At 35.7% G+C, this 16626-nt stretch overlaps 1 protein-coding gene across 1 annotated transcript in view; it reads right to left on the bottom strand.

The window, feature by feature from the left end:
• Positions 1-16626, bottom strand: part of TDRP (testis development related protein) — a 58155-nt gene that overhangs the window by 16324 nt on the left and 25205 nt on the right. Inside the window, exon 3 of the mRNA XM_020973009.2 lies at positions 13297-13356. Coding sequence (XP_020828668.1) covers positions 13297-13356 — 60 coding nt within the window. The remainder of the gene's footprint in view (positions 1-13296; positions 13357-16626) is intronic.

Raw genomic sequence — 16626 nt, 5'->3', positions numbered from 1 at the left:
AGGCATGCAGGTCATTAGAAAGCTACTACAATCGTTGAGGTGAAGGGTAAGAAGGGTGTTGACCACGTAAGCAGAGAAAAGGAAATGAAGTGATTTTTTTTAAGTGTCAATAAAAACAGCAATATTTGGCAACTGATTATATATGTGAGATAAAGAAAAAGAAGAGTTGAGGACATTGTCAAGGTTGTGAATCTGAGTGCTTAGAAACATGGTGGTACCCTTCACAGAAATAGGGAAGTTTAGAAAAGATACAGATTTGGGAGGAAAGATAAGGAATTCTGTTTTGGATACGTTGAAGTTTAAGAGGTCACTAGGATATACAATTCAAAATGTCCAACAGGCAGTTAGAAGTATGTGACTAAAGTTAAGAAGACATTTCAGGGATGGATTTGTAGTCCGGGAAGTCATCTGCATAGACATGATAATTAAACCCATGGGAACTAATGAGGTCACTAAGTGAAATAAGTAAAGATGGTCTTTGTTGTTGGTTTCTAGAAGTACAGTCAAGTCAAACAGCATTTATTACGTGTTTATTATGTGCCAGACATGGTGCCAAGCATTGGAAATACAAATGTAAGGAGAAAGAAAGACAGTGGCTACCCTTGAGAAGCTTACAAACAGAAAATGGTATGAGAGATTACTGTACTTTAAGAAACAATGAATGTGATGGATACAGAGAAGCATGGAAAGATTTAACATAAATTGATGCAGAGTGGAGAAAGCAGAAACAAGAAAACAATATTCAAAATGTAAATGGAAAAACCATTGAAACCATCATGGAAAAAATAGCATGAGACAAATGAAAACTGTATGTTACAATCATGAATTCAAAGAAAAAATATGAGAAGATATCTCTTCTCACTCAAATGAGATAATATTTGTAAGGTGCTGAGGACAATGCCTGGCACAGAGTAGGCACTTAAAAAATGCTTATTTGGGGCAGCTAGGAAGCAAAGTGAATAGAGTCAGGAGGACCTGAGTTCAAATCCAGCCTCAGATACTTAACACTAGCTGGGTGACCCTGGGCAAGTCACTTAACCCTGACTGCCTCACCAAAAAGCAAAAAAAAAAATGCTTATTCCTCTCCCCTTTGCAGAGGTGGTAGGTCCACAGCAGTGGCTATGTTTTCAGAATTGCTTTTGATGTACTTATTAGTTTTACTGATTTTCTTCTCTTCTTTTTCTTAAAAAAGAAATCTTTATTATATGGGATGGATCTCTAGGAAAGGAGAGAAGGAAAGATACTGGAGAAAATTTAGGTGATATTAAAAAAAAGCTATCATAATAATTTTATAAAAAAGAAAGCAAAGCTACAAAATTACAAAGAACAAACATGGCTCCAAAGAAGGATATAAGAAAATAATTTCCTCTACTCCTTTACAGAGTCAGTAGGGGTTCATGGGTGTGGAACAGTGCAAATATTTACAGATATTTTCCATTCATTGATTGGTTTTGCTGATTTTTTTCTTTTTTTATTATATTTTAAAATATTTTTATTATATGGGATGGCTCTCTGAAAGGGAAGGGAAACAATACAGGGAAAAATTTAGGTGATCTAAAAACAAAAGGTATCAATAAAATCAATTTTTAAAAAACTGACAATGATTTCAAGTTCTGCCATCTGAAATTGATCCAAAAATCACCTAGCTATAATGTAGAGTCACTCATCATACCCCAAGTTGGCAGGGTAGTTGCAGCTAAATAGTGTTTAATTAGCATCAAATCTTAACAGATCTCCCCATTTAAGAGAACACAAGGCAGAGCAGGTTCCACCATCCCTGAAAAACTTCAAGTATGGCTCCATCAAACAGATGAAATCTTCCTCCTAAGGACTAGCCTAGTTAATTGTAAAAAAGACTCAACAATCCATAAAACAATGAAGACTATGAAATGGTCCTCAGTCCTGTGTGATGCCCTTCTATTTGCTTCTACAGTAATAGTGGCAAGGTGGTAGAAAAGTGAGCAGAGCGAATGCATTAAGAATTTCAGTTTGTAGACTGTCTCTAAACATTAGCTTAATCAGTTACTAACAGAGAGTATTCTAAATATAATATCCTTCCCCAATGACCTAATGCAAACACTACTGGGGAATGGTGTATCATGTTAAGCTTAGTATTCTTACCGTAAATGAAACCAAAATACTAAAGAACCTGATCCCCATTTTAAATATAATTTAAAACCCAAGATGCTTTTCCAACTTGCTTGTTTTTAGGAATTTTTTTCACAATACAAATTTTTTCCTACATAATTTCCATTTTATTTCACATATATCCTTTAAAAGGCTGCATTTTAAAGGTGTTAAGAATATCAGTTTCATAGTTGGAACTGTGATTATGTAAAGACGAATATGTTTTGTCTAGAAAAGATTAGAGAATGTGTTAATTGGCTTGCCATATGCCAATTTAACACCAAATACTTTTAAGCATAATGACCTGCCTAAATCTTCTACCTTTATGCATTTCAATTTTTTTTTTCGTAACATGCATCAAAGTTCTACTCCATCACTCATCATAGTACGGAAGATGACCCTGAATTCTCAGACTATGAAAGTCTACATGTTAGCAAGTTTTCTTAAGGAAAAAGGGATTTTGAATATGTTTCCAGTGGCAGATTATAAATTAGTTAGATGTAACCTAAAAGAGGGTCATTACTAGTAAAGTGACAAATTCCTTTACCATGGAAGCTCATGAAAAAATCCTCAATCCTGTGTGGCCCTCTCTAGTGCTGCTGTGCCCATATCAAAGTGGTATAAAGGGCAGGGGGAGGAGGGAAGGTGTTAAGAAATAGATTTATATCACAAATATAAGCCATAACGTTACTGGCATTTTAATATAAATGAAACCAGAAGACAAAAGGAAATTACAGCTAAACAGAATCATTGGCTTCTATTTGGTCCATCCTAATTTTCTGGGAGTTTGCTGCTTGGGCAAGGTTTTGTACCTCTTGGGCCAGGTATTAAATTTCCTTTCCAATTATTTCTTCCAAAGCTCTCACTTCTTTTCAAATTTTTAAGTCTAGCACTTTTCATTTCATCTGTAAAAAACATTTTTAACTTTTGCTTCATTCCCTTCCAGGAATTCTAGTTGAATTTGTGCCCAAGTTGTACTTTCCCTTGAAGCTTTGTTTGTAGATGTTTTGGAATCATTCTCTTCTTCTGAGTTTATATCTTGAGTATCTTTATCACAACAGCTTTTTACAGAGAGACTCTTTTTGTTTGCGCCCTTCCAGCTGTCACTCTTTTCTTGGACTAAATAGTATTTGTGTTGTTCCAGGATCTCAGGAGTAGCTACAGCTGGGGTCCTGTCAGGGCAGTGTCATTGCTGTTCTTACCAATCACCCCTCTCCCATGCGAACTTGAGTGATAGTAGATTACCATCCGACTTAGCTACAGGTTCAGTGTGACAGAACTGTAGGTTCCTTTTTGGTCTGTGATTCCTTCCTTGGTTATTGCTTTTGTAGGCTTCAGGCTGGGCTACAAGCTATAACTGATATCCTGCTCTGTTCCTGACATCTGAGTCATACTGCTAGTGCTTACTTCCAAACTTGCTCCTCTCTAGGTACGCAGCTTGGGGCCTTCAGCAGCTCCTTACATGAGAAAGCCACTTCAGTGCACTGGTACCCTCCTCTGCCTGTTCTGGATCTGCAACCCAGAATTGAGTAATAGGTGTCAAAGCTGTCAATTGCCACCTCTTCCCATTGTGGTGCCCCAGTATGGATCTGGGACCTCCCTGTCCAAGTGCACAGTCTCTCTCTGGTATGAGTGCTTGGGGTGGTTACTCCTGACCAGACCCCGATCCCAGGATCCACAGACCTCTGGCTTTTTCCCCAACAGGATTCGGTCTGATACACTTTCTAGATCTCTTTGGAGTAATCTTTGGTCTTGCTTTGTTTTGTTTAAGAAGAAAGGAAGTAGGGAAGCTCCAAAGACATGACAGGAAACAGATGGATCAAGTCAGAGAACCCTTGGTTTAAATCTTAGCTCTGCCAGTTACTTCTTGTGTCACTTTAGACAAGTCATTTAAGCTCTCTGTACATCAGTTTCCTCATCTGTAAAATGAGGTTGTTGAACTAAATGTCTTCTAAAATCCTTTGCAGTTCTAAACCTAGGACCCCATGATTCCTAGTGCTAAAAGAAACATATAAACACTTGACCATCTGATGTACTAAGTTATACATGAGGTCATGGTCTATATCAGTGGAAATCCACAATAATGGAATTATAATCCCCTAAAGTCAAGCTAAGTGATTTGATGAATAGACTACCACTATCTTCAAGACTTCTTCCAAAGCATTTATTTAAAGGAAAAGAAAATAAAATTGGGTTGTTTTGTTTCTGGTTCTTAAATCTCTGGCATTATTAGTGGTATAATGGTTAGAGTACTACACTTGGAGTTAACAAGAACTGAATGCAAATTCTGCCTCAAATACTTACTAGCTATGAAACTTAACCACAGCCTCAGTGTTCCCATCTGTAACGTAAGAATGACAGTAGCACCAACTTCACAAGGTTGTTGTGAGAATCAAATGAAATAATATATGTAAAGCACTTTGCAAACCTTAAAGCAGTATATAAATGTTAAAGCTATTATTATTATTAATGTAACAAGATGATCAAAGGATTCCAAAATCAATTTGATGAATCTCCAACAATCCACATAAGATTACAGGACTTCTCCTTTGTTGGGAGAAGACTTCAGAGAATAAGAATACCTTTGATGATTAGATGGCTGAGGCTCAGGAGGATAGGCATTTGCCTGAGGAGTGAGCCTCCTCCCCAAGTATAAAATGCCTCATCTCTTTTCCTTTTTGTTATATTTTCTTTCCTTTGGAATTCCACACTGGAATACAGTAGAGGTTACTTCCAAATTATTAAAAGTTGAAACTGCAAGAAAAGCACTTGAGTGGATTGAGTTTAACCAAAATTCCTGAATGTTTTCTGTCTGTCTCCTTTTCTAAGCACAGATCAAGGACTAGTAATCCTGATAGTGTATACTTCCAGCCATGTGTGCTATCTAATGTATAAACCCAACTATCTAATGTGTAAACCCCAGTTTTAGAGAGTTTCTAAGAAGTTAAGAGTTCCTTAGTTCAGTAGTTCCTCTCTCAGGGAAAAGAAGATTTCAGTCAATAAGTTGGTCAGTAAAGATTTAGTAAAATTTTAAAAATTCTTTACAGGGACAGGAGGGGAGGTGAGTCAAACAGGCTATTTGAGTGATTTGTATTCTCTATTTGCTCTATTTTCATCTGATGCATTTAGTGTGGTATGTGAAAATAAAAAGGCTGCCACCATACATGATACCCTTATTATACAATGAGTGCCTATGCTGGAGATAGGGAGCCTATTAACAACATCTGAGGAAACCTAAGCTTTCTTTAATTTTCCAACGTTTTACTCTGAGAGCAAAAAGAAAAACCAAAGAGAGAAAATGACTCTTTGGGTCAAGTCAATAGGATCAAACCCAGCCTGTATGAGACCAGTAGCCTAGATAGGAAGGGAATATGGGACATAGGAGACATTAGAAATGATCTGACAACGGGGAAGCTAAGTGGTACAGTGGATAGAGTCAGGAGGACCTGAGTTCAAATCTGGTCTCAGACCAAACTCTTGACATGTATTAGCTGTGTGACCCTGGGCAAGTCACTTAACCCCAATTGCCTTTCAAAAAAAAAAAGAAAAAGAAATGATCTGACAACCTCTAGAAATATTCCATTATTTCCTTTACAATTAAAAATGTTAACCAATATATCAATACGTCTGTTATTGTATTTTGCTGACCTGCTTTCTCCCTTACTCCCTTTTTTCCTTCATTACAAGGATAGCTTTCGGGGGGGGGGTTTGAGGGACAGATATGATGGGAAATGGAAGTGATATAAAAACAAAAGATATCAGTGTCTTATTCTTCACCTCCCATCTCTGAACATTTTCACTGGCTATGGCTTTCCCTCATTTCTGCTTGCTGGTGTCAGTCAAAGTCTCAGCTAAAATCTCACCTTCTACAGGAGGCCTTCTCTGTTATTTCCAATTTATCTTATATCTATAGATACAGCATTTTTTGTACATAGTTATTTGTGCATTTTGTCTCTCCCATTAGACTCTTTTTTAAGGAGTTAAGTGATTTACCCAGGTTCACAAAGCTACTAAGTGTCTGAGGTCACATTTGAACTCAGGTCCTCCTGACTCCAGGGTCAGAGCTCTATTCACTGTGCCACCTAGCTGCCCCTTCTCCTATCAGATTGTGAGCAATTTGAGAGTGGGGGCTATCTTTTACCTTATGTGTATCCCTAGCACTTAGCACATTGTCTGATACATAGTGTTTAATAAATGCTTACTGACTAAGGCAAAAAATAACTAAAATATTAAATGATATAGAAGCATAAAAACCTACAGAGATAAATTTGAAATATTTCATGTAAAATTAATTCATTTTATTCTAAAAATTATGTGCCTACATAAGGAGTTTTATCTTTTTATACTTCTCCAAATACCTGTATATTCTGGAAATGGAAATGAAGCATGGCAAGTAAATGTTCCTTCCCTCCCTAGAGATGGATAAAAGGGAGAATAAGCAGCTAAGGGTGGGAGAAAGTGAAAGGGAAGGAGGGAAATGACTGGAGTTTTTTTATCTAAGCCCCTCATTTCATTTTATTTTATTTTTGCTTTTTGGTGAAGCAATTAGGGTTAAGTGACTTGCCCAGGATCACACAGTTAGTAAGAGTCATGTGTCTGAGATAGGATTTGAACTCATGTCCTCCCGACTCCAAGGCCAGAGCTCTATCCCCTAAGTCCCTCACTTTGCAGATGAACACAGGTCCAAGACAGTTATTTTATTTGCTGTACAACAATTTTACTTATTGTGCCTAAGGTCATACAGTTAGTTACTGGCCAAGGTCAAACTTATACCAAGGTCTTGAGCTTTCAATACAGCACACTTTCAACTATATCAGATACCCTTCCAATTCACTGTGAGAAGTCAAAAGAGCTGAGGAAAAATGAGAACTGTATCTCTGGTGGTAGTCTGAACAAATTTAAGCACAATTGGAAGGTATATAGATTGGATAGCTAGGGCTAGGATGATTTGAATTTTCAATTTAGTTCATCTAGCATTTAAGCACCTGTTTGCTAGATCCTGAACCAGATACTGAGGATATAAAGATGAAATTAAAATAGTCTGCCCTCAAAACAAGATCACATTCTCACATTTTATTGCAAGTAAACAACTTATACATGGATGAGTAAATGCAAAGTAATTTCAGGGTGCAGGAACCACTAAATATTCAGGAAATTAGGAAAGATTCCTTTAAAGGAGGTAGTAGTTGAGCTACTCTTGAAGGGAATTATGGTATTCTAAGAGGTAGGCTGCTTGGGGAGAACACTGCTGATATATACAAAAGCATGGAGGTGAGAGACAATGTTCTGTATGGGAAATAGCAAACAGAACAATTTGGCTAGAGTACATAAAAAGTAACATGAGATCATTCTGCAAAAAGATTGTTAAAGGGTTTAAATGCCAGAATAGTTTGAATTTTATCTGAAGGAAAAGAGACATCGAAGCTTCTTAAGCAAGGGAGTAACATGGTCAGACCCATGCTTTAAGAATATCACTTTGACAGTTGTGTGAAAACTGGATTTGAAAGGGAGGACTAGAGGCAAGGATACAAATTAGGAAAATTCATCTGAAAGCCTATATTAGGTGATGCTGAAAGAAATCCAAATAATAATAGCTCACAATCATTTACTACTTTGGCTTTTCTCACTTAAATTGAGATATAAAGATATTTGCAAATTCTTAATTCGGGTCATGTTCTGAATTTACACTTTTAACTCAGAGCATCAGCTTACTTGAAGAACAACGGGTTTACTGACAAGAAATACCACCAAAGGTTTAGATTCTTCAATTTTGCAAGTAAATATGAATTGTACTGTATTAATATTTACCAAAAGGGCACCCAGTGTCAACAAATATTTTTACAAAATAATAGCTCTGGGTTATTAGGCCAATCCTTCATAAGAGAATTACAAAAATATTCCTAAATAAAGAATTTGCCAAAAGCTATTACGCGAGTCTAAATTTTAAGTCTATAATATACTTACACACATAATCTTTCAGGATTTTAAAAATAATTAAGCTAGCAAAATTTCCATTTGGCACACAAAATAGATCATTCTCCTCTCCTATTCTAAGTCCTTAGGGTCTAGCATCCTGAAATTTTGTCCAGATTATTCCAAAGGTACTTAAAATAGAGATGATTTGTCATGTCTATCCCTTCCCAAACATTTTTCCCAAGCTCTAATAACTTACTGTCCAAGTTAGTTTTCTTCCAGGACTTTCCTGCAAATAACTATATATAATAACTGAAAGTATTAGAATATTTAAAGATATGGTAATGTCTGAAGTTCCTGGAACATCTATTTAAAGCATCTTACTTTTCTGAAATATCAAAAAGTATCCCAAGGAAGCTCAATACAAAAATTACTGCCTCAAATCTATAAGGCAAATCTACTTCCTAGTATGAGACCAAAGATGTAGTACATTTGTTTCAAAGATTCAGTGAAGGGCAGAACTAAGATGGCAGAGTGATAAGAAACAATACAGTGAGATCTTCTCCACAAACACTTTTTAACAAATCTAGAAAAGGCATGAGATTGAATCCTGATGGAGAAATGAAGAAAAAAATCACAGTGAGTCCTTTGGACACTGGAAATGGGGTAAAGCCAAAGGATGCTATACAAAAAGTACTTCAGCTCCCAGGGAATGGCTGTGCACCAGGGCAAGAAGAAGTCTCAGACTCATACTGCGGTACCCCCTGACCCACAATGGAATACTGTGACAGGTAAAGATGCCAAATGATAGTTCTGTTGCCCTCTATCAAACAAGGATAAATTGCTTAATATTGATATATAGGGAGATGATACATGTGTCCCATCTATTATTATCAGACCTATTATAGAAGGAATCTAACTAGATAAGGCCTGGGAGTGATTCTGTTATGTCTTGGTGATCTCAAGGAAAAAAAATAAAAAGAGAGAAAAGAAAAGGAACATACTGGGGGTACGAAAGGGGGAAAGGGAAAGGAAGGTTAGGGGAAAATTAACTCATAATTAGAGTGTATGAGTAGACATCTATACAAGGAGGAAAGGGTGGGGAAGGCATGGCTGACACTTGAACCACACTTTCATCTGAACTGGTCAAAATATGGAAGAAAATCCAAACACATGGCTGGGTACACTCAACGGTGAAATATGAGGGAAAGAGGAGAAGGGAAGCTAGCAGGAGAACAGATTAAGGGAATGATCAGTCCTAAACAAAATAAATTCTAAAAATATATTAAAATATTTATAACTCTTTTTAAGGTGGCAAAGAATGGCAATCAGAAGTGGTACCCACAAATCTGGGAAAGAATGAACAAGTTATAGTATGTAAATATAATGGAATACTATTGTGTTGAACTCTAAGCAGCATAATGACCAACCAGAACTCCAGAGGACTAATGATGAAACATGCTACCCAACTCCTGATACAGAGATGAAGGACTCAGAATGAAGAATGAGACAAATATTTTTTTAAGACCTGGCCAAAGTGGAAATTTGTTTTAATTGCCTAGACATGGTAATGGGTATTGTCAATGGTTTGGAGGTGGAGGAGGTGAGAAGGTTGATGTTGGCTGATTAAAACAAAATACTGAAAAAAGAAAAGAAAACTTTGGAACTCTGCTCAACACAATGACCAAGAACAATTCCTGAGAAGTAATGATAAAAAATGCTGCCAGCCCCTGACAGAGAGGTGATGGACTTGGCTCGGGAGTCAGAGCACAGATTGAGATATACATTTTTACACATGGCCAATGATAAATTTTGTTTTGCTTTAATATATACATGCTTGTAACAGGTGTTTTGTTTTGCTTGCTTTCTCAATGCTGGGGTGGGGGGGGTGAGGGGAGAGAAGGGAGAGGAGAAAGTAACTTAGAAAGAAGGTTGATCTTTGAAAACAAAATGTCAGAGCTTAAACACAAAAATACAATGGATTTTGCATAGTCAAAAAATTTAATAAAAATTCACAAGAAGAAAAAGATGAATGTTCCTGAACTGCTTTCATAGCCGTATTCCTCCACTCTGGAATGTTCAACTCCCTTTAATTAATAAGCCCTTTAATTCAATCTCAGCTACATATACATAAGGTAAAAATATTGGAGACATGATAGAGACCCTGAATAACCTGTAAGACAGTAATAGAGAAATGTCAGTCAAATCAATGGATGCCACATAAATATATATGTTCTAAACTTTAACTCTGGATACATTAAGATAACTTTTAAATTATGCAATAATATGAAAGTAGTTTATAAAATGAATGAGGCGCTGTTATTTTCTTTCTTAATAGCTGTCTGAATTTATCTCTTTCTATGGAGCCTTAATCTTAGTTATTAAACAATTTCTGTGATTTGGATGTGACGGATTCAAATCCTAACTCTGTTGTGAACTTCATGCAAATCACTTCCCTTCTCTGGGCCTCAGCTTCCTCTTCTGTAAAATGATGGGGTTGTATCTGATGACCTCTAAGGTTCTTCCTAGCTCTAAATCTTTGATCCTACCATTGTAAAATAGAAAAATGGGAACAGAGAGTAATACTAACTTCTCACTGAATTTATAAGGGCAACAAAAGCTACCTAAAAAGCTGGCAGATGGCACGCAATGCTGATTATATGAAGGCTGATCAAAGTAATACAAGGGCCTTCATATGCTTCCCTGCCCCATTCCTCCATCTGATAAAAACACTACTATTTACTGTGGAATAAAGCTATATTGAAATTCCAGAAGCACACAGTGAACCGATATATAATACAAAGGACTTAGCCATTTACTTAATTAGATTTAGAATTGGAACTAAGTTGGGAACCATAGCAACTTCCACCTTGCTTCTTCATTATCCCTGAGTACTAACATACAGTAAAATCAGTGTTCTAAATTGTAATACTGGCATTATGCACTAAGTCCTACAAAGATTGCCTCCCCCCACCAAACAAAATAAAGAGGAAAAAACTGAAGAACTAAGGAAATACACATTTCCTTAAACAGAACATTCACTGGTAAAATTTTAGAGATGTTCCATATTCATATATTCATTTATATGTATAAATATAAATATATATTCACATATTTATATCTTCTATTCACTTACTAACACCTCATATTTAAGGAATGTTTTTATTTGTATATAAAAGGTAAAAAAAACCCCTACCTTTTATATTAACTTGAATTGTGTGTTTTGTCAAATTAAAAAAAAAGCCTCAGTTCGAATATAACATCATGGATTTTTAAAGTCTAAAGTCATAATTTTATTGAACACAGACAAGAGAATATTTGTAAAGGAGAAAAGCTGAAAAAGAGTTTTAATGAATGAATATTAATTTAATAGAGGTAAAATAATTAAAAATTCTAAGGATGGAGGTCCATTGTCCAATAGCTATTATTATTCCATTCCTCTCAAATATTTTTTGATAACCCTAGGCATCCAATTTAAAAGCTAAAATAGTTATAGGAATTAGATAAAATTGTGAGGTTTTTGCCTTTGGAAAGCACTGCTGTGTAATTTGACTAGCATCATCTATTACATTTCTACTGCACTAGTAATCAAAATGGTGGCATTTTAAGACCCAGATATATTCTTAAAAATCCTCTAATCCTAATCTGAAAATCCCTTGTTTCCTTTCAAATCTAGCTCCAGAAACCCTTAAGACTTCCCTGATCGTCTAGTACTAATGCCCACTAGCACCCACAATATTACCTTGTTATTTATTTTGCATAATTTTATATATACATGTCTCCCTAATTGAATGTAAGCTCTTTAAAGACAGAGACTGTAATTTTATGTCTTTGTAACGCCATCAACTACTTAGCACAATGCCTGACACATAGTAGATACTCAAATACTTCAACAAACATCTGTTAAGTATCTACCATGTACTAGGCACTCTACTAGGTGCTGGGTATACAAAATACAAAACAATCACTATGAAGTTTACATTCTAATGGAGAAGACAAGAGTACATATATAAATTTATGCAGCCTCAATATAAAATGAATAATTATAGAAGAAAATGAGGCCCAGGGAATTAGGTGATCCAAATTTTATGACTAGCACTCCCTCCCAATCTAGATTTTAAAACTAGTTCTCCCATTAACTAGAGCTTAAGACAAGTTACTTGACTAGGATATTTTACTCTTATGTAAAATAAAGCGGCCTGGACTATATTATTTTAAGGTCCCTTTTATCTATAAACCCTATGGACCCCAAAGGCTCTGATACTACTAAAAACTACGATTACACTCTAAGGTCTTTATTAAAATTATAATAGCTACATAATAATATATCATTCTTAGATGATGCTTTGAAGTGTGCAAAATGCTTTCCTCATAAAAACCCTATATCAAAGCATAAGTATTATTAACTCCAATTTACAGAATAAGAGACAGAGGCTGACAGAGGTTAACTGACTCTCCTGGAGACATGGTGCCAGTAAGCATCCAAGCTGGGATTTGAATCTCTGTCTTGTGTTCAACACCAGTACTCTTTGCCCTAAACCACACTGTCTCTCCCTAAACCAAATTGCTGCCATATTCTCTTGTCCTCTAGCAAACTCCTACTGATAGATAATGGGCTATATATATAAAGACAATATAAAAGAAATCAAACTATTTTAGAACCAAAAGTACTTCAGACATTATTATTAAAGCAATATTGAACAATGAAGTGGAGAATTGAGACAATTCTCAGCTAATTCAAGTCTTTTAAAAAAAGGACCACTTCTACTTTACTTTCAAGGAAAAGTTATTTCATTTTTGTTTTAATTGCCCAGAAACTGCTGCAATTTCCAGTTTTACTTCACATGTGTAAACATAACAAAAACAAAAAATATTGTTAGGGGGTTGTCTAAAAGCGAGTAGGAATTTTTGCTTGAATTAGAGCAAATTATTCACCTTTCAGTATTGATTTTATTAATTAGAAAAAATAAGATGTTGATTAAGTACATTCACATTTACCCATTACTAGACACATGAAGTAGAATGATTACAATGTGCTTTGATACTTGAAAAATATATCTTTTTCCTTCTACTGTACTTTGATCACTGTTTTCTCCATTTGTGCTAAATTTAAAAAGTGTAAGTAAATTGCTCTATAAACAGAGATAATCAATTTGTCTCAGTATGAGACTGAACTACACTCAAAGTATAATTAAAAATAAAGACCTATATAAGAAACATCATGTGAAAAGGGAAAACAAATATGCAAATACCTACCTTCGTGGCAAGTTGAGACACGGAGGAGGTAATTTCATCTTGAAGTAACTGGTCCTTGTTCTTAAGAAAAACAAATTTTTTTAAAAGTCAGAAAACTGAATAAAAAAATAAATCATTCACCACTAAAAATATTAAATAAAAATATTTATTAAATCTACTAAACTTGATGATAGGTTCCATCACAACAATTCTATGGGAAATTCTATTCCTGTACTAGAAATTTGTTTTAATCATGACATTACTAAAAAAGCATAATCTTATAAATCTTTACCCAGATCTAACTTGTAGGCAACGGATGTGGAATTACACGAACTTCATAAACATATGCAAATTTTCCATATGTGGTTGGGAAATTTCATTTATAAGTAAGATTTAACACCCTTGTATTTTAATACTATCAATCCTTAAACTTAAAAAATATATACATAGTATAATGGTCAGAGTCAGAATACTTGCCTACCTGAATTATCACACTCAAGGATATGAATTCCCCCCTAAGAATAATTAGTTAGCTCCTGACATCAACAGCTAATAAAAGGGAGGTCCACAATTAAGGATGCACCATGATATAATACTCGATGTAGTGTCAAGAAAACTGCATTTTAGTCCTACCTCTGATTCTCCTAACTCATTGCATGACCTTGGGCTAGTCTCTCAATCTTTCTGTATCCTAGTTTCCTTACCTACAAAATGAGGAGGCTGTACTCCTTAATATGTACAAGAAAGGAGAGGCACAACTAGATAGTAGTTGGTCTGAAGATTTAGGGGTTAGCAGAATGCAAATTCAATACGAGTTGGCAGCATGATGTGGCAACCAACAAAACTAATACAATTTGGAGCCATATTAAGAGTCATCACTTCCAGGAGCAGGGAGGTAATATTCCCACTGTACTCTGGCTTTATCAGACCTCATTTGAATTACTATGTTCAGTTCTGGATGCCACAGTTTTAATAAGGTAAAGAATGCAATAGGAAATGGCATCCAAGATAGTAAAAGACCTTGCACTCATGTTAAATAAAAATCAGTTGAAGGAACTGGGTATGCTGAACTTGATTAAGAGAAGACTCAGGACTGCCTTCAAATCTTTCATGAATAGTGATATAGAGAAGGGATTGCGAATGTTCTAGTTGGCCCTAGAGGTCAAAACAAGGAGAATGTCTAGAAATTACAAGAGGCAAATTTAGGCTCGCAGTCAGGAAAAACTTTTAACAATTAGAACAAAAAGTAGAACTGATTGCCTCCAGAGGTGGTTGACTCCTCGCACCTTGTAGGTCTTTGAGCAAAGGCTTGATGACAACTTTTCAGGTATATCCTGCAGCGTATGAGCTGAACTCCCTGGCTACTGAAATCCCTTCCAAGTGTCAAATTCTGTGATTCCAAGACTTGATGGTTTATAAAGTCTCTTCAAGAATTAACATCTGATGATACTACAGTTCTTTAGTAATCCCTAGGCCTTGGAATAAACATAGGAATTCACAAAATCAATCAACAAATGACAAATGGGTGTCCAACCAACAATAAGTACATAAAGTTATTGATAAAGACTATAGGGAAGTCCAAATGGCAGCCTGTAGAGATTTTCCCCATTACTAACCAACAGAACTTTCTAGTCCTCCTTGCACTTCTAATAAAAGAGAAAATATACATTATAGTAAATTATTTTCCTCAATTCCTCATCTGCAAAATGAACGTGTTAGACTAATTGACTAATGTTCTTTCAAGTGTAAATTTATGATCTATGAATTAATAATGGTGCCTTCAATATGTCCGTGACAATCACACATTATACATGGCTTAAGAAGTATCCAGCCCTTATAAACCATCAAATTATGGAATCAAGAATTTGATACTTGGGAGTTCAGTAACCATGCAGTTCAGTCTATAGAGCTGAGGCAACATGGGGGTTCCACAAACAAGAAGAGCTGACAGTAGCACCTTCATTCCTTCATCTGTTTTTAATATACTCCAACATACTTCAGTTTACATGCACCCAGTTAAATGTATTTATAGATTATATTATACAGCTTTAACAAAATTAATCCTAATAAAATGGACATGTGGTTTAAAAAGATTCCCACACAGAGAGCATGAGTTGAAGATAATTCTATTAGTGTGAGCACTAAGAACAAGAAAGTGGTAGAGCTGACATTTTTCCTATTCCTAGTACAAGTTCTTCATCAACCATATTATGAAGTAAAAACAATTACAACTAACAAAGATAGTGACCTGAAATGTACCAGTCAAGTCCAAGAATCCAGAGTAACACAACAAAGATGAAAAAGAGTGCCAAAGGAAGAAAAGATTCAATAAAACCGGAGACAAAACTAGCCTGCCTATCCAGGTCAGGACTGCATAAGGCAATAACCAGAATCCTGCTGTTCATTTTTAGGGTCCTTAAGAGAGACTGAATCCAGTAAAACTGTGGGTCCTGACATGGAGCTACACAACAGAAAACAAATTTAATTCTCAGTAGGTGACTTCACAAGGAGGTGGAAAGGCGAAGGAAACTGACTCCAACTTGAGACCCTCTAGGAAGCTGAAATCAATGCAATCTCTGCTTTGGGAGACCTGAAACTCTGTCACCAAGCGACAAAGACAGCTCCCAGAAGGAGACTGTGAAAGAAGATAAAAGGACTAAGGCACCTGGGCAGCCTATGCCTGGAGGACCTCCAGGAGGCCTGAAGCTAAAAAGATTAATGATTAGAAGGAATAAAGTTAACTGAGGAGAAGATGAGAGATAGATACAAGGAACAGGCCTGTGCTTATGTCAGCCCAAGATCAGACATAGGTAGAAGCAAGGAATTAAGATGGCAGGGAAGGGACAAGGACTGAACCATCCCATTGTATGAAGGGCATATACCTAGTAATTCCATCCAAGTATCTATGAAAGGGTAGAATCTGGCATAGAACCTCAGGAGAAAAAAAAAGAATGAACTGGCCAAAACAACTCCAAGAATGGATGAAAGACCTAAAGGAAGAAATAAAAAAATATAATTATAGATCTTGAGGAAAGATAAACAGATGGAAACAGAAAGTACAAAACCCCTCAAAAAGTGGATACATTTGAAAAAATATAATAGAGGAAACAGACCTCAATGATTCAATGAAACATCAAAAAATATTAGGAGAAAGTCAAAAGACTGGAAAATTATAAGCACATATAAAATATCCACTATAAAAACTTACCTGGAAAACAGGATGACAAATAATTTAAGAATCACCAGGATCCCTGAATTGTGTGTTTAAACAAAAAACACAGATAACCATATTTCAAAGGAAATAAAACTGTCCAGGACTATTAGAACCCTGAGAGCAAAGAGAAAATTAAA

This window comes from Phascolarctos cinereus, unplaced genomic scaffold (assembly GCF_003287225.1).
Source record: "Phascolarctos cinereus isolate Bilbo 61053 unplaced genomic scaffold, phaCin_HiC Scaffold_2;HRSCAF=192, whole genome shotgun sequence".
NCBI lineage: Eukaryota > Metazoa > Chordata > Mammalia > Diprotodontia > Phascolarctidae > Phascolarctos > Phascolarctos cinereus.
Note: the sequence above shows the minus strand (reverse complement) of the source record. Positions and strands in the feature narration are given on the sequence as shown.